General features: G+C 40.0%; 1 protein-coding gene across 8 annotated transcripts in view; it reads right to left on the bottom strand.

Annotated features, from left to right (window-relative positions):
- The window catches only part of FBXW11 (F-box and WD repeat domain containing 11), a 91,090-nt gene that overhangs the window by 37,050 nt on the left and 35,103 nt on the right, over positions 1-18,937 (bottom strand). For 5 of the 8 annotated variants that reach the window (XM_069102369.1, XM_069102370.1, XM_069102371.1 and 2 more), the window contains one exon: positions 18,233-18,334. The exons of the other annotated variants lie outside the window; for them this stretch is intronic. In XM_069102369.1, the coding sequence (XP_068958470.1) occupies positions 18,233-18,334 (102 nt within the window). The remainder of the gene's footprint in view (positions 1-18,232; positions 18,335-18,937) is intronic. 8 annotated transcript variants of the gene reach the window in all.

Raw genomic sequence — 18,937 nt, 5'->3', positions numbered from 1 at the left:
ATGGATCCTAGGTCATCAGGGGTCATCTAATTCAAAGGTGCCAAACCAGCTTCCAGGGCCATTTCAACAAACAGTACTTTCACTTTCTTTCCTCTCAGTCTCATTCCAGAGACACTGCTCTTTTCAAAGTTACCAATAATTTCTTAACTGCCAAATCTCTGCAGCCCTTGACCATATGGATCACCCTCCTCTCTTTGATATGATCTTATCAGCTCCATTAATTACAATATCCATGCTGATGATTCTCAAATTTATCTATCCTGCCTATGTCTATGTGCTGACCTCCAATCTCCCATCTAAAACTTTCTTTCAGACATCTTGAAGTAGATGTCTAGAAGACATCTTAAACTCAACATGTCCAAAATAGAACTCTATCTTTCTTCCAAACCATCCCTACTTCTTACGTTTCCTATTAAGGTAGAGGATATCACCAATCTTCCCAATGCCTAGGGGTCATTTTTCATTATCTCACACCTGCACTATTGCTGATAAGTCTGTCTCCATCAAGTTCTCCCCAATCCAATCCATCCTCCAGCCTCTAAGAGATTTTCCTAAATCATAAGGTTTGACCTCGTCACCTCCCTACTCAATAAACTCCACCCTATCACCTCTACAGATCAAGTACAAAATGCTCCACACACAAAAAAAAAACTAGCTGTGTGACCTTGGGCAAGTCACTTAACCCCAACTGCCCTGCCTTCTCCCTCCAAAAAGAAAACAAAGAGCTCCTATACCCTTCATAACCTAGTATCCTCTTACCTTTCCATTCTTCTCACACCCAACTCCTCCCCATGTACTGTTTATGGGGTCTTTGCTGTTCCACAGAGAGGACGATCCACTTCTCTGCTCGGGCATTTTCTCTGGTTGTGCCCGTATCTACAACGCTCCCACTCCTCATCTCTGCCTAAGCTTTCCCTGACTTCCTTTGAAGTCCCAACTGAAATCCTCACTTCTACAGGAAACCTTTCCCAACCTCTCTTAATTCTAGTGTCTTTCCTAATGATTTCCTATGTATCCTGTATGTAGTTCACTTTGTATGTATTTGTTCACATGTTATCTCCCACATACTGTGAATTCCTTGAAGGCAAGCATTGTCTTTTGCCTATTTTTGCAGAATTCCTTGAAGGCAAGCATTGTCTTTTGCCTATTTTTGCAGTCCCAGTGCTCAGCACAGTAGGTGCTCAATAAATATTTACTGACTGAACCAAAACCAAATAAAAATACAATGGAACATAGATAATGTTACTATCTAGTTTTCTAGGTCAGTGTGCAGTCTGCAAGTTATGTAAGGTTTAAAGGGGCCTCCATTTTTTGCTTGCATTTGGCATCACAGACCTAATTCTATCCCCCCTGCAACGGAAGAATCCAATCTACAATATTCAAAGACTAGAAAACCCTTTCCATTCAATAACTACTCATTAACCGAAGCTTATACATGATTATTTTTCTTTCTAAAAATTCAGTACTAATCAAAGTTCAAAATTTAGTGAAGGAGGCAAATGGTACTTCTAAGAAGCAAGAGGAGGGATTAAACATTTATATAGTATCTTCTATGTGCCAGGTACTGTGCTAAACATTTTTTACAAATACCTCACTTGATCCTTATAACAACCCTTCGAAGTAGATACTGCTGTTACGATCTCCATTTTACAGCCGATGTCTCACAGCTAGTATGTGTCTTGAGGCTGGAATCTGAACTGAGGTCTTTCTGACTCCAGGCCCAGCAAGCACTTTATCCACTGAACCACCTAATTACCCATTAGAATTATGTGTGATCTCAATTTATACGAGGAAATGATGCCCTTTCAGTTCTAAAAGGCCTTAATTCTATGGGCTACATACATGATTGAAACTAAAGGGAGAGGGGTGGCCAGGTAGCACATCGAGTAAGAGCACCAGCCCCAGTATCAGGATGACCTGGAGATCGAATCCCGGGCTCAGACACTTGGCACCCACCCAGAAACACCTGGCCGTGTAACCTTGAGCAAGTTACTTAATCCCAACTGCTTTAAAAAAAATGAAGAAAGAAATTAAAGGGAGAGCACCGGATTTGGGAAGCAAAAGACTTGTATTTGAGTCTTTATTCTGTGCTACCATTGAGCAAGTTCCAACCTCTCTGATTCTGTTTCCTCATCTACAAAATGAAGGAGCTGGACTGAGAATGGCTTCCAAGCTCTTGCCTTCCAGGTCTAAATCTATAATCCTATCAAAGAAGGGGGGGGGGGGTCCTAGCACCTCACTTAGAAGCCAGTGTTTGGAAACTAACATATGGTATTATCCTATCTTGATGGATCTGTGGTGACAGTATCCATCAATTTCCTTTCTTTTACATTCACATTCAATTCCTGTCTATGCTATGGACATCTTTGGTATTTTCCCCAAATGGTATTTTCCACTTGGTTCCTTCAAAAACACCCAATATTGAGTTTTGCTTGTCAGTTACCTTCTCACCATCTGCCTTGCCAGGGTACTAAATACCCTTACTCTCTTATCATTACTCCTTTCCTGTTCTAAACTTAATCAAAAAGAACCTGGGCAGTGCTCCAGGAAAGACTTAATCTTTCTCTCCCTAAGGCACCATTCACATTTTCACAACTTTCTAGATAAAATTCTTAAACATTTTTGTTTCAGAAAGTTTTTAAATGCATAAAATGAAACACACTGAATCACAAAGGAAACCAACGGTTAAAAAAATAAGTTTTTTCTCATCCAAGATCACAGCTTCCCTAGAAATCTACACATGGATCCTAGGTTAAGAACTGATTTGGTTAGAACCCCTGTTCTAACCAAAAGTGCATCTGCCCTTCCCTGCTCACCACTCTCTCTGTCTATTGTTTCCCCTTATTAAAATGTAAGTTTCTTGAGGACAAGGATTGTCTGTCTTTGTATTCTCAGTACTTAGTCAAATGTTTTGGATATATTACTGGCTTAATTTTTTTTTATTCAGTCAACCTAGATATCACAAAAATCCTGAGTGAATATCAATCATGGTATCATTTTCTCTCCAAAGGATTTCCAACAAACAGCAAGGCAGGACTTACTCTTACAGCAAGAAAAAAAAATTAGTTTCATAAGCTATGGGACAAGGAACTTGAAGAATTCTTGAGGGGCATTTCTAGAAAAGGCAGGCAGGGAAAAGCCAATTCACTCCTCAGTGAATAAAGGAAAAGGAAAAACTTCTGTCCTAATTCTCACTCCCCAGGAGGGCTGTACATTATTTATTTCTATATCCTTCCAACCCTATTTATCTCTGAAGACTTAGTAATTAAGAATTAAAGAAATCTTAACTGTACTTAATTAAATTCTATTTTACAGAGAAATATTTAGGTACCATTCACATCTCTTTGGCTTATTTTATCAAGCCTTCCTAGCAGGTTTTCAAAGAGGAAATCTCTATGCTTCTCCCTGCAGAATTACTGTCTGGAAAAATATCAGGCCACAATACACAGCCAGCTCTCTTATTTTAGTTAAGCATCAAGAGGAAAAGAGAAAATTGTCGTGAAAAATATAGTAAGTTACTTTCTCACCTCTCTACACAGGTTAACTTTATTAGCTTTAAATAAGGTGGGAGGAGGGAAATGAGATGGATACAGTTCCTTTCAATCAGCCAATCTAGGGTTAATTGTGATTTTTAATCCTCAAAGACACAAGAAGGCAAAACATCCAGCTTCCAAAGTAGATAAGTAAAGATAATAAAACCCCCCCAAATTACTAACTCCATTAGTTAAACGTGCCAAGTAAAGAGGGAGAGGTCCAGCTTGGGTTTCCATAACTTTGGGGAAGAGTTTTTTGAAATAACAATATAGCCTTATTACTACTCTCTCAATTGCCTTCTCTGCATAACTACTGGGAGATATAAAAAGGAAAAACTAAAATAAGTTGAAACTGATATCCATCCTTTTTCCTACTACTTTCCAATAGAAGATTTAATATATGAAGTTATTACATGCATGGGTTGAGCTATTCATTGATAGAGCCCTTGGCAAGGATTTGGAAGACAGGTTCTAATCCCAGCTCTACCTTCCATTTTTACTAGCTACTGGTTACACAACTTTGGACCTTGACACTTGAATTATCTTCTCTATGTCTGTTTTCTCCACTCTGAAAAACAAGTAGTATGGACCTGTCCAGCCTACTTCCCAAGATGAAGTTAAAAAGAAATAATGAATATGAAGCACTTTGTACACTGTCAAACACTATGCCTATAGGAAATTGTTATTCTGCCTCTTTTTGGAGTAAAAACAATTCAAATGAGAGCTATAAGCGTCTCAAGGGTGTTACACTGTGGAAAAAAAAGAAAAGAAAGAGAAATGTCACTTCCTTCTTTTCCACTAATCTCCCACCCAGCCCACTGCTTGGTACTCTTCAAAAGATGACTGCATGGTAGCATGTTAGATGCAAAAAAACGGTGTCATTGCTTTGGCCTGCACGGCTTTGGGACAAAATTTGGATGCCTCTAAATTTGTCAAAATCCTATTTACATCAAAGAAATTAATATAAGAAGTTTATTTTGGGACTTCTAACATCCATCAGTGTGACATATTTAACCAAGCAGAACTACAATGACAGCAAGAAAGCCTTTGTTTCATTGGTGATCCATTCCTAAAGCACTGCTATATCTAGAATCTTATCTTGTTATTTCATATGTATCTTCTGAGGATAAAATATTTTTTAAAAACTCCAACCCAGGGGCAGCCAGGTAGCACAGCGAGTAAGAGCACCGGCTCCAGCGTCGGGGTGACCTGGAGATCGAATCCCGGGCTCAGACACTTAGCACCCACCCAGAAACACCTGGTCGTGTAACCTTGAGCAAGTTACTTAACCCCAATTGCTTAAAAAAAAAAACAAAACCTCCAACCCTATGCTGGTCAAATTTTCTGATAAGAAGTGAACTCTAGAGTACACACTTTTACTTTGGTACTGGTACTACATTATTTTTGAGATAGCTTTCCCAACATCCAGAAGTAGCACGGGTACCAGCAGCTACTTTTTTTTTTTTCAAGAATAGCATTTCCAAGATGACCCAAGTTTCTCCATCAGTTGGGTGACTCATTTAGCAAAATAGTGGATACTACATATTTTGTGGCCAGCTAACTCAAATCAATAAAGTGCAGTGCTGGTGTGGCTGTCTTATTCAGTTTATATATGGGGCCAGTTATCTGTCATTAACACTGGCCAACTGACTTGCAAACAAGTACTACTAATATGGGGGAAGTCTAGGAAAGAATGCCAGGGCATCATCAGGCACCAGTAAAACAACTCATTAGGATGGGCACATTAAGAATGGCTAAAACCAAGGGCATTGCAGCAGCAGCAGAAGAAACACACTTAAATTATCTACATTAGCTTAATCTTCTTCATATATAAGTGCTGGCTTTCATTTTCTAGTACAAATGAAGTGATGTATGTACTTTTCGGACTTTAAAGCACTTATAAACATCACTTATTGTTCTTGTTATGGATATATATTAACTGATAGAGCATCAGTTATTATTATTAATGGATCTATTCCAGTGAAAAAGTGAAAGCTAAATTCAGTAATAACTAATGTAATTTTTCCAGTGACTTCAAACTACCAAAAATAGGAATGAGTTCTCGTTTTTTAATTTCTCAAAAGACTTTTTGCCAAGGAAAAGAGTTAAAATGGTAAACAGCCCCACGGCATGCTGGTACAATACCATAGCACTATGTCTCCTATAGAATTTTAGTTGCCACTTTTCCTTTGTAGCACTCCCCTAACTTTAGGATTTCCTTTCCATTACTGGCCACCTCACTATCTCCAAAACCCCAAGAACTTCTTGGATGATTGGTGATCCCTGAAGTCTCCACTGCAGCTCCTGGAATATTACTGCTTTCCCTTTTATTCTTTTTCTTAATGTACCAGTCGTGTTTAATGGGCACAGACCTGTAATATCATATTTCACCAGCAGGTGACACTATCTAACAGACTGATACACTTCAAGCCAAAAATTCCTAACCTCAAAAGCTTTATATATGTAAAAAGAATAGTTCCTTAGCTCCCAATTTGTAATCAAAGCTACAAGTTTAAAGATCTGTGTTTTGAGGATGGGTTGAAAAGGCATGGCCAAGTTCATAGCTCATTGTTTGAGTGCTATGGGGGCAATGGAAACGTACAAGAAGAGTCATACCCAAAAACCTCTTATCAGAAGCCATGGTGTGAATTCACCTGGTTTCTTTAAAATAGGAAAGAAAACAGAGTCTGGCCATATCAAAAAGCCTAGTGACTTGAGTCAATTCAATTATTAAAAATTCAGTAAGTTCTCACCACATAAGAAAAACATTGGAAATATAAGGGAAAAAATGATATAGTCCGGTCCTACTCTTAAGAATCTTATTGTCCACCAACAAAACATGTACATAAAGGAGTAAAACACAAAGAAGGGAGTTTAGGAAAGATCAAAGTATATTGTGGGAAGAGAGGGAAGGGATGAAAAATCAGGAGGATCAGGGGAAGACATTTTACAAAGAAAGTCATGCCTGAACTGAGACTTGAAAGAAGCTAAGTAATTTTAGGGAGAAGCAGCATTCCAGGTTTGTGTGGATGCATAACAGTGGAGAGATCATGTCACATTACAGAAAAGCCAGTAATCCAGTTTGTCAGAAATGTGAAGTTAACGAAGAGACGTTATATTCAATGAGGCTAGAAAAGGTTGGTTGGAGCCATATTGTGGGAAGGTCTTAAGTTCTTGGAGGAGTTTAGATTTTATCCTTGAGGCACTAGGGGAGAGACCCTGAAAGCTTTTGAGCAAGGAAATGGCATGATCCGAAGTATGGCTTAGCAAGATTCTCTTGGCGATAATGTGAAAGATGGAATCGGAGAGGGCAAAGACAGGCAGCAGAGAGAACAATTAGGAAGTTATTATAATAGTCTAGACAAATGGTGATGAGGGCTAGTGTAGCCACTTCTAGAGTAGTGAGGGGTGAGGAGAAACAAGCATGTTTGGGAGGACAATGACACTCTCAAAAGAGAAAGGAAAAGAAGAGGCATGGGGAAGATGATAAAAGCCATTTTGGATGCTGAGTTTGAGGTGCTCACAAGATTCAGATGGAGTTGTCCCGCGGGGCTAGGAACATAGATCTGAGTCATCTGAGTAGAGATAATTAAGATACAGAAATGGATGGTAGGAATCACCAAGGAAAAGAGTACAGAGGTGATCTGTAGGAACTCAAAAATATTTTGGTGAATATTCTAATGGTAAATAAAGTGCTAAAATAGGGGTAGATACTAGTGTTTGTCAAAGATACTACTACCAAAGAAGCAGACAGCAGGGTGTGCACATAACAGCCCTGTTTAACATTCCCAGGACAACAGGAAACAAAGGGGGCGATATATTGGAACCTGAGCACCCAGGATCAATCCCACCTCCGCCATTAATTGCTTGAGTTAACCTTGAGCAAGTCATCCCTCCTCTCGGGGCCTTGGTTATTACATCATGTGTGAAATGAAAGGGCTGGAGGAGGGGCAAGTGGATCAATCAATGGGCAGCTTCCAAATTCTCTTCTACATCTAAAGCTATGTTCTTACAATCTCAAGGGTCAAGCGGCAAAATCCTTTCATTTTACATACGCGGAAGCAGACCCCAAATGGTTCAGTGACTTGGCCAACGTCACACAATAAGTTAGTACACAAGCAACCCAAGTATCCTGACTTCCAAAATCCAACAGTCTTTGAATACAAGAATTACTTATAGAAGCCTCAAGAAGCAAGAAGACTATCATCTGAATAAGTTTTGGAAGCTGTTAAGAGAAAACTGGTCCAAAGGTGCTGGTCACATACAAATAACCTAAGCAGAGTTCTCTTTCTTCCTAGCAATGACTGGGAAAGGGGGGGAGGAAGAGGATATCTTAGTATTTCTACCTTTTGGTTTGTTCATGTGAGTCACTAATGGTCATCTGTACACATACGTAAGATCTTTAGGACTAAGGCAGGAAAAACTCAAACAGCAATCCAGATTTCTCTGTACCCTACTGCAGGTGCCACCCTATCTGATTTATCAAGCATCAAATGCCCAAGGAAAATTAACTGGGAGAAACTACTGTCCCCTTCTTATCCACCAGCTATCCACTGTTCTTTGTTCCCCAATTCAAATCACTTGCATGATTAGTTATTAGGCATTCTAGATTGGGAGAACAAGGGCTGGGTGCCATGGAGACAGATGTTTCTGGGATCCCAATTCCCAACCAATGAGTAAGGACTTTAGAATACATTACCCTATAGAAACAATGCTATAAATGGTGGCTAGGAATACAGTCTTAACCCTCATTAGGATTCCCTGACTCGAGTTGTTTTTTTCTTGGTAATACAATTGTCAGACCACATCATTAAGTCCAAAATGCTACTTTAACTTATTTAGGCTGATGATGCATTTATAATAACATTGTTCCTATGGAATTAACTGTTCTAGTGATAGCTGGCCTAACATCCTGTTTCTGTGGGAGGAAAATACTTTTGAGGTGTGTACTTTTAGGGATTGTATTTCTGTTATAATCAGGAATAAATGGAAGACCTGGAAAAATCACCATCATATATATAACTTTGGTTTTACAGGAAAATATATCCACATGACTGACTCATAAATAAACTTCTGGAACAAAGCTTTTAGTAAGTTGGGAGATTTGTCAGCTGAAATATTGATGCTTTAGGTCAGGAAATTCTCTAAAGTTAAATAATAATAATAAAGCTGCTAATCCTGCAGTAAATCCCTATTCATAAAAAAGGCCAGGAAATAATATATTCTATCTAAAGAACCACTGTACCTTCATTTACTAGCACAATGTCTGGCACATAGTAAATGTTTAATAAATGCTTATTGGTAGATTGACAGTTAACTTATGCTACATGCACAGAATACCAACATCCAAATAATTAAAACAATGAAATCATCCACATTTATGCCAACTAATCCTTCACAAGGAAAACTTTCCCTATGAATGTGCACATATATTTTAGGTATAAAATCATTACATTATACATATAAAATAGGTAAATAAAAACAGAATCTCTCATATGATGTAAGCAGGATTATTGAAAGAAAGCTAAGGAAGATGAAACAAGACAGAATTTATTTTATCTTCTTATATATGTCCTTGTTGTCTCCCCCAGTGAAACATTAGCTCCTTGAAAATGGAGTGTGTTTCAATCTTTTTACCTGTATTCCCACAGTCTAATACAGTGCTGACACATAGTAGGTGCCCAATAAATGTCTGTTGATTGACTGATTTATGGCAAGTGGCCCCCTGTCACCCACTGATATCAAGGCTTTCTGGGAAGTTTGTTCTAACTGTACAGCTAGTATGCAAGAAGCCAGAGGGAAAAAAAAGATGAAAAAGTTTGACTCTGGCTTTCCATGTGTTTGCCTCTTTCAGAACCCAAAATGCATGGGGAAAAAGAAAGGGAAAGTGAAGGACAGGGGGTGGAGTAAATAAAGCAGCCAGAATTGTATGAGCTATGGAGTCTTCTGGTGACAAGGCTCAGAGTCCTGTGTCTAAAATGAGGAAACAATGCTCTGAAATGTTCATAGTCCTGCAGTAGAGGGCAGTATGGGAAGCAGGTAGGTGCCCATGAGTCCTATAGAAGTTATTCCTTCTCATACTTGAGATCCCATGTGCTTTTAACTTGAAATTCTTAGAATATATAGCTACAGCTAAGTTTTTCCTTCTCACACATCCTCCTTAGGAAAAAAAAAAAATCAATACTGCTTTCCACGAGAACAATATTAGAAATAAGGTACAGAATCAAAATATATACACAAAGGATAACTGGATCTTCTAAAGAATTTATTCCAGATGGTGTACAGATGATGAAACTGCATTTCAAATCTTTTTACAATGCTAACCTTCATAATCACTCTATTCTTTGTACTACAAGTGCTCACATGTGTATGATGCTCTGTTGCACATTGAGAGGAAAAGCAACAAGGAAAACAATCATGTTTCCCTGTGTTTCCAGAACTTAAGTGTCTAGAACAGGCAACATTAGCAAAGACACAGAATGGTATCTCTAATAGATATGTATGGGATATGAGGCTCTTGTCAAGTCACTTGCAACAAAGAAGGCTGGGACAGGTGGAAAATACTACCGGTACCTAATTGCCCAAGGTTTTGTGTAGAAAGTGAACTCTGGGGGCAGCTAGGTGGTGCAGAGAATAGAGCACCAGCCCTGGAGTCAGGAGGACCTGAGTTCAAATCCGGCCTCAGACACTTAGCACTTACTAGCTGTGTGACCTTGGGCAAGTCACTTAACCCCAATTGCCCTGCCTTCCCCACTCCAAAAAAAAAAGTGCATATATATATATGCATGCTACCCCCGAGTCAGAGCAGCAGTGGACCAAGCAGACCAGTGACTTAGATCAGTTGACTTAGTTGGACATTAATATGGTTAGGAAGGGGCAAGGCAGACCAAGTCTGATCAAGATAGACAGATTCAGCCTTATAAAAAATAAATAAAATAAAACAAAAGACATCACTAAAATGTTTTGTTTTGTTTTTCATTTCAGTGGCTCCCCAATGCCTCTTGGATAAAGTAAAAAATCCTCAGACTGGCACCGAAAGCCCTCCATAACCTAGCTCCCACCTTGCTATCCAATCTTATTTCCATAAATTCCTTTCACCCACTCTAAGTTCTAGTCAAATGGGTCTATTAATTGTTCCTCATACCCACTATTCCATCATTGCTTGTGCCTTTGTTGAATGAACTGGATCGTTAGGACTTGGATCTATAGGAAAGGCAGTTTTGTGAGTGAAGGTCAAGATTGTAACTTGAGTTGGTGTATGCTTTTTCATGAACTGCTACAGTAATGTGGCAGAATTTTTCAACTCATACCTAGGAACCTCTTCCAGACTGAAATACCCTTCGGTGTAAGAAGGTCAAGTATGTTTTTATGGCACACAGAGGGAACTCCCGTGAAAATTCTAACCATATCCTAGCAACTAGATCCTGTTTGAATTATACTTTTAAGCTGAATTGTGTGGGCTAGCTTCCCAAACTGGCATTGTTCAGTTAGAAAGAGAGTTCACAGAATATTTGGGAAAGCTTAACTAATAATACATTATGCTTAATGTATGTGATATAGTCTGTTCATGCATGAGGCATCTGAATAGTCCACAAGTCTTTGGCCCCTTTTATTTTTTTATTCCAAATCATATTTTCCAATGGATTTTTTGTTGTTCTCCCCTATGCCTACCTTCACTTTGAAGGCCCTCATCAAATTCTTGATGGCATTTTCAATATCACCATCCTCTGCAATGGATGTTGGTGTCTAAGTTACAATTATCTTCACAGTAGTTTGGCTTTGTTTTTCCATGTCATAAACACTATGTTTAAAGTGCACTACTAAAAGACTGGGAAGAGGGGCCTCCAACATATTGGATAGATTTGCTTTGGAGGACTTACAGAAAAACCTGATAGACAAGGTATGTTCAGATTGAGAAAGTTTGGATGAGTAATGATCTGCATTGGGGAAAGGAATAACAATAATATTGACTTGGATTTATATAAAGCTTTAAAGGTTTCATTGTGCTTTACTTCCCAACAGCCTCTGAGGTAGCTTGAGTATCACTACCCTCATTTTACAGATGAAGAAACTGGGACTCAGGTTAAGCCCAGGGTCCAATGACTAATAAGTGTCAAGGCCAGGATTTAAGTCCAGGTCTACTGGCTCTTCAGTATAAACATTCCTTCTATTCTTGTCTACTGACTCTAAAGTGCTGACCCACCAGATGGACCTACAGATCCAGTGTACAGCACAGATGTTCTCTTGTGTCAGGTAAAAACTAAGAGATTCCTTTTTCTTCCCCCAGTAGTAGGGACAGATTTGGCAGATCACTTCACATTCTCTGCCAATCTCCTTCAAGAATAATGGCAAAGGCTCTTGATCAGTTTGCTAAGTTTGGGGTGTCATCTTTACGTATGGAAATATGCCCTTGGCCTAAGTACTGTGCCACAAACAATGAACCTTATAGGCCCAGACGCTTATATGTTCAGTCCTTCATAGAATACACCTGGTAGCTGTTTGACCCATGGATGAGTCACTTTATTTCTCTCCTGTAAAACTGAGGGTTGATGCCTGTGCTACTGGCCTTACAGACCCCCTTACAGGAGGATCAAATGATATGATCTATGTGAGGAAAACTTTACCATATTAGTATCAGTTGAAGGAACCAGGAATGTTTAGTCTAGTTAGGAAAAGACTTACGGGGTGTGTGACAGCCGGCTTCGAGTATTTAAAGGATCCTCACGGGGAAGAGAAGTGTTAGGCTTGTTCCACTTGGCCCCAGCAAGCAGAAATGTGAGCGACATGTGGAAGTTGCCATGCAGCAGATCTAGGCCTGAGGAAAGGAAGATTAGAGCTACCCACAAGCGGGATGAGCTGCTTATGGCCTCTTGTTTGGTGTGATAGAGGGAATTCTTGTTCAGGTGTGGACTGAACTAGATGACCTCTGACGGCACAGCCAACTCTAAAATTATGTGAAGAATATAACTACTGACCACTCATCTGCTGTGAGTTGTTTCTAAAGCAAGGATTGTAACTATAAAAAGATAGACTGAGTTGAGGCTGCTTTATTTAAAAACTAAATCCTGGCCCTCTGAATCTATGCTGAGGGCCAAGAGTGTCCAAACCACTCCAAAACATAATGGCCTACCATTACCTAATAGCATTACTGGAAAAAAAATTGTTTGTAAACCTTAAAAGCCACTGACAATATTCTACTGAGTCACTTTCAGTCATGTCTGACTCTTCGTGATCCCATTTTTGGGTTTTCTTGGCAAAGATATTGGAGTGGTTTGTCGTTTACTTCTCCAGGAAGGAAATTTTACAGTTGAGGCAAACAGGGTTAAGTGACTTGCCCAGAATCACACAGCTAGAGTCTGCGGCTGAATTGAACTCACAAAGATGAGTCTTCCTGACTCCAGGCTCCAAATGCTAAGCAACTATCACCTCGTTGCCCCAGTGATAATTAGGACTGTTCAAAATGAATATGGTGCTTTGTAAAGTAACAAGCTCTTTATCACATGAAATATTGAAAGAGAGGTTTGATGACAAGCTATCAGAGATATCACAGGAGATAATTCCTGCACTGAATGGGAGACTGGACTAGATGACATCCAAAGGTTCCTTCCAATTTTTAAGCATCTATATTTCTCTCCTTCTTCCTCCCTTTCTGTCTCTCTTCTATACTGTGCTGATTTTATCTTTTCTACTTTCAACCCTTGTGAAAATCTAAATTGTGTGACTACAAAATTATACAATAATGCCTCTCCACCAGTGCAGAACAACTCTTCTATGATGACTCTGATATGCAAAACTCCTTTCCCATCCTCCCACCAAACACAGTGGCCAAGCTTCAATTGATTGACTTTTTCTATAGGTAAATAAGATGGTCTTCAGCTGGACACGACTTAGCATTTCACCCTTAATCAGAACTTTTTCTGCCTCCGTCAGATCCACCCAAGTTTGTACTCTGCTGGCAAAGGCTTTTATGAAGCCAGGGTCACCTCTATGCCACAGTTAGGCATGAGGGAAAAAAAAAAAAAACTTTAGTAGCAGTTGGAGGAACTGCGTTCTATAAATATTCAATACAGGCATTTTTAACTTTAAAACATTCCCATGTTGGAAACTGACTTTCATCTCAGAATAAACAAAAATCTTCAGGCCTTGTTCTAAATACAAAACTGACTCTCACTGCTTCAGAAGGTTAGATCACTGAGCCATCCCTCTGCTCAGAGAAAAGACACTATGTGAACCCCAAATCACAACCAAACCACATAGAAAGCCTCTTTTAAAGATGTACTGATTTCTCTTTGTTCCTCATTTAACTTTCAGGGCCCTCACCATTTACACTTTCATCCACTAGGAATAAAAAGCCAATCTGTTCTTACCAAGGGGGTTTTTACATTCTTGGCCTTCAGTTCTCTAAATTCAGGCATGCACCTACTCTGTGAAAAGTGCTCCGTCATCTTGTGGCCGAGACAGAAACTATTCAACATAGTAACATCCACAATACAAAGAATCCTCAAATCAGTGTCTGAGGATAAAAGAAGGCCCTGCCATCTTCTGCATGTGGCAGCCATTAAGAGTTTAGTGGGAGGACCTTGGCTAGGAGCCTGGTGAAGAAGGTATGGATATGCCTGGCATAAGTACAATGAGAGAGAAAGGCTCACAGGTGCTGAAGATGATTAGAAGGAGATGAAAGAGAAACCAAGAAGGGAAAGCAAAGAGGCAATGGGGAAAGTGCACTTGCAAACAGTGGGCAGGAATAGGCCTTGACTGCATCAAGAGATGAGACAGAGCAGTAGTGTTTAAGAGAACAAAAGGTATTTTTAAAAACAACACCTGGGATGAAGCAACGCTCAGGGAACTCACTTAAACACAGAATTCAAGCCTATATATTATCTAAACCTACTAGACCAGAATGTCAAAAGAATCTGGCTGGAATCTGGCCTGAGAAAAGGAGGCAAGGGAGTGGGGACAGTTTGGGAGTTTTAGTCTGAAGTCCTAGGTTTGAATCCCATCTCTGCCCTGAGGCTCAAATGTGATACATGAAAAGCGTTTTTCAAATCTTAAAATACTTCATAATTGTTAGCTATTCTAATGTTCCTATTCATTAGATGAAGAAAATAATACAGGGGCGGCCAGGTAGCACAGCGAGTAAGAGCACCAGCTCCAGTGTTGGGATGACCTGGAGATCGAATCCGGGCTCAGACACTTAGCACCCACCCAGAAACACCTGGCCGTGTAACCTTGAGCAAGTTACTTAACCCCAATTGCTTAGGGGCGGCCAGGTGGCTCAGCGAGTAAGAGCCCCCGGATCCAGTGTCAGGATGACCTGGATCAAATCCGGGCTCAGATACTCAGCACCACACCCAGAAATAATAACTGGCCCTGTAACCTTGAGCAAGTTACTTAACCCCAATTGCTTTAAAAAAAAAAATACAGAGGGGTTTGATTCTAGTCTTAATTGGACCACTAGGTATTTTTTTTAACCACTTAAAGTTCAGCTTAAAAAAAATTCACATTTGGGTTCAGTTTGGGTTTCAATATATTACTGAGGTTCACGTTTTATTTTCTTTTGCTTTCTTCATTTACCTAAATGAAATGAAGGCTATGTTTCTTAATGGCTCTAGCTTAGCAAGTCCACAAGACCTATAGTGCTCTCAGCCTCCAGCTTTTACTGCTATTCAGTAATCCTTGCCCATCAAATTTGAAAGACTATTTTCAAAGCCCTATTTACTTAAGAATTTGAACATGAGCCATCTGAAGTCAGAAGCCCTAAGGCAGGGATGAGAAACCTGTGGCCGAGGTCACATGTAGCCCTCTAAGTCCTAAAGTGTAGCCCTTTGGCCAAATCCAAACTTCACAGAAAAAATCCCTTAATAAAAGGAGCTATTCTGTAAAACTTGGACTTCACCCAAAGACCTAGAAAGTCACATGCAGCCTCAAGGCCACAGGTTCCCCACCCTGGTCCTGGACCAACTAGGACGTCACTATGACCCCAAGACCCACACTCTGGTTTGGCCTTCCAAGACTTTGGGAATGCTTTCCTCGATGTTCCTCCTATCTTTTTCTCCCTGTCCCTCATTTCTTTCCATAGGTGCAATCCTGTATTGTTTTTCCCTTCCCCCCCCCCATTTAATATTATTCCACTTATTATATTCCACTTCCAGTTATTAGAATGACTTTAAACAATAGGCTTTCCCATTTCCACCCGCCCACCCAACTCTATCCCCTCCAAAAAGAAAAAGTTTCAGTCTTGCATATCAGTCAATCAATAAATCAGTTAATAAGAAGTTGCCTTCCTTCAGATTAGTTCCAATTTATCATGTATGCATGTATGTATGTGTATCTTGTTGGTACATAGTTGTTTTCATGTTGTCTCTGTCCCATTAAGACTATTAGGTCTTTGGGAGCAAGGGTTCGTTTGTCTGGGGGTTTGTCTTTTTTCCCCCTATTGGCCTTTCTTTCTATCACCAGTCACTTGACACAGTGCCTGGCATATAGTGGGTACTTAATAAATGCTTGCTGGTTGACACAGACATTATTCCAAATTTTTCATTTCAGAGAGTTGTTGGAGGCAGGGGGAAGTCAGTGCTTGGCCTTGCATGGAATAAAGCTAAGCAGAACCATGAGGGAAAGCCTTTTAGTTCATATTATATGCCACACAATGCTCCCTTTACCACTCCCATAAGCAGGTGGGGAGTTAAGTAGGGATTGATGCCTGAAAGCTTCCAGAACACCACAATATCAGATTTGCTCATTCTGTCCAGCTAAATAAATACTTCATTTTACAGTGGAGAATGCACCCCAAGTCCAAACCAGGGAAAACTAAACCATATGCAAACAAACTCCTTACCTACTTCTAAAGAATGTATTTCCCCATTCCTGGGATAACTGCTCAGGGCAAAGTCCCATTTTTCTAATGTAAAAACTTATCTTGTGTGGAAAGGAGTCAATTAAGAAGTCTGTAACAAATGTGGATTGCCCCTTTACCCTTCCACCCATTCCACTTCAGAGACTTTTCACAACAATCCCCATTATGAAAATAAAGCAGCAGTGTTCTCTTACTGCTTCCGCTTGGCTGAGGAGTGTTTGCAACTGGTCACTTTGTTTTACTTGGATACAATAAAACACCAGTTGCACTTCCAATAACTCTTTATAAGTGCAACCCCTTCTTACTTAATGGGTCAGACCAATGCAATCAGCAAATGGATAACATTCAAGGTAACAATTTTCAGATAAACAGCAATAGAGATAAACACTGTTACTATAATACAAATATCTTCATTCATTAGCAAGCAAACGGAAGGCATGCACTGATAGCATTTAGAAAAGGAGCAGCATTAAAAAACACATTATCAACAAGCTCAGCAACACCTTTTCAAAGGTAAATAAACATCCAGGGTACACTGGAGCCTCGCTGGAACATGTGTGTGCCCTGCATCTTACAAAGGACACCCACCCCACACACTCATAAACTAGGCCTTAATGGGACTTCCTTACCAAATCCCCAGCTTGTCTAGGGTCCAAGGCAACCTTCTATCGAATTCTAGTCTATGACAAATGATGTTACAGCCAAGTTCCAGTGTGGTCTCCAAATACAGTACATTTGAATAAATGACCATATTGACAAACTAACTGATCCCAAAGCATTTCTAGTCAGCCACACAAAAGAAAACCAAAAAGCCCTTGATCCCAAATGGGAGGGGAAGCTATTCTCCTCCTTCCTCCCTCCCTAGTTTCAGTTCCAGTTTGTAAAATTATTACTAGAGAGTGATGACCTTAGTATAGTAGTAAAGGCACTCTCATCAGAGATAACAGTAACTTCCTTATTAGTGCTGCCTGCATGAAAGAAGGCCACATAGGCAGCATTCGAGTAACTTCATATTTCTTTTCAGGCCAAATTGGGGTACACAAATGATATCTTAATATTACCACTCAAATAAGGCATCAACACATATGCTTTCCCTAAATAAGGCTTCCCGAATTAAACTCTGATTTAGATAGTCTGGCTCCCTGAAGAGCTGGGTAACTAAACTCACTCTTGTTTAAATTTGCCACATGACTCTCTAAGGAGGGAAGGGGAAAGGGAGAAGTGAATAGCATCTTAGAATTCCCTGCCAGGCTTGATCTGGCAAAGTCCCAGTCTGCGGACCTTGAGAGTCACAGTGAAGGACCCACTGGCTCAAACTGCTGAGGGACCAGCATGAAGCTGAGAATGTGCGGTACTACAGCACGTGGTGGATTGATGCCACTGGCTGGGGTTACATACTCTTAATTTGGGGGAGGGGGAGGGTTTCCTCGCTTCCAAGGTCCATTTTTAAGTTGGAAAAATGGTCAAGTAAGGTCTCAGCATCTATCACAATGTATTATCATAAGAACCCTTCAGAAATTAGTCAAACCAAAAATAGTAAAGACCAAAAGAAGTGATAAGGCAAAATGTGACGGGCAACATGCATAACTATTTACTATTAGAACCACAACTTCAAGGGAGAAAGAACACAAAAGGGATCCCCAGCCAGAGAAGAAGTTACTCAGAGAGGCCCTCTCAGCCCTAATTCTCAGCCCTAAGTGTGCTTCCTGGGGCTATTTCAGAGCAGAAGGTTACACAAAACATTTAGCAGACTTAACAATTTGATTAAACAGACTACTCAAGAGTTTAACAAATGTTCACAGCATACGCATAACACATTTACAACAAGAAAGAAGAAAGGCACCTGGAGACATCTGACACTGGGCATGCTCTGCAGGCATCTCAGTGCGCACATGCTCTCTACCAGGTTGGAGCAGCCTAGCCACAAAGACCTTGGCACAGAACACTGCAGGGTGACAAAAAGGAAGGAAGAGAAGAAGCAGTTAGAGGCCACGACAAATCACTTCACACAGGCAACTCAAATATTAGTGAGTTAAGTGCATCACTGTTTCCAGTTAAGTGATAGTTTATAAATGGCCAGGCGTAAAATAATGTAATCAAGACCTTTTAAAAGTGTGTGCCAACTTTCTGACCTACAGAAAGGAATATCCACTTCCAACTGCTTAATCATATAGGCCCATTGCTGACAGGGACCTCAGAGGCCGTCTGCTTCAACCCCCTTCATTTTACAGCTGGGGAAACTGAGGCCCAGAGAGGTTAAGTGACTTGCTCATGGTCGTATAGGAAATAAAGAAATGGCGGTCAGGATTTGAACTCTGACTCCAAATCTATCAGCTTTCTCACTGCACTATACTGTCCATGACTACTTCATACACAAAATTGGATTATCTAACATGTTTGGCCCTATGAGTGAAGAGTTTTGCATTATATTAAAATGCAGCAGACATTCGAAAAAACAAGTTATCTTGCGGTGGTGGATGAGACCAAATGATTAACAATATAACTCTGATTCTCACTGTTATCAATTTCTTCGCCTTTAGTCATAATT

The sequence above is a fragment of the Petaurus breviceps genome, unplaced genomic scaffold (assembly GCF_028583685.1).
Source record: "Petaurus breviceps papuanus isolate PSGF00001 unplaced genomic scaffold, PetGlider_PUasm1.0 551, whole genome shotgun sequence".
NCBI classification, from domain to species: domain Eukaryota; kingdom Metazoa; phylum Chordata; class Mammalia; order Diprotodontia; family Petauridae; genus Petaurus; species Petaurus breviceps.
This window is presented reverse-complemented; position numbering and strand designations above follow the sequence as displayed.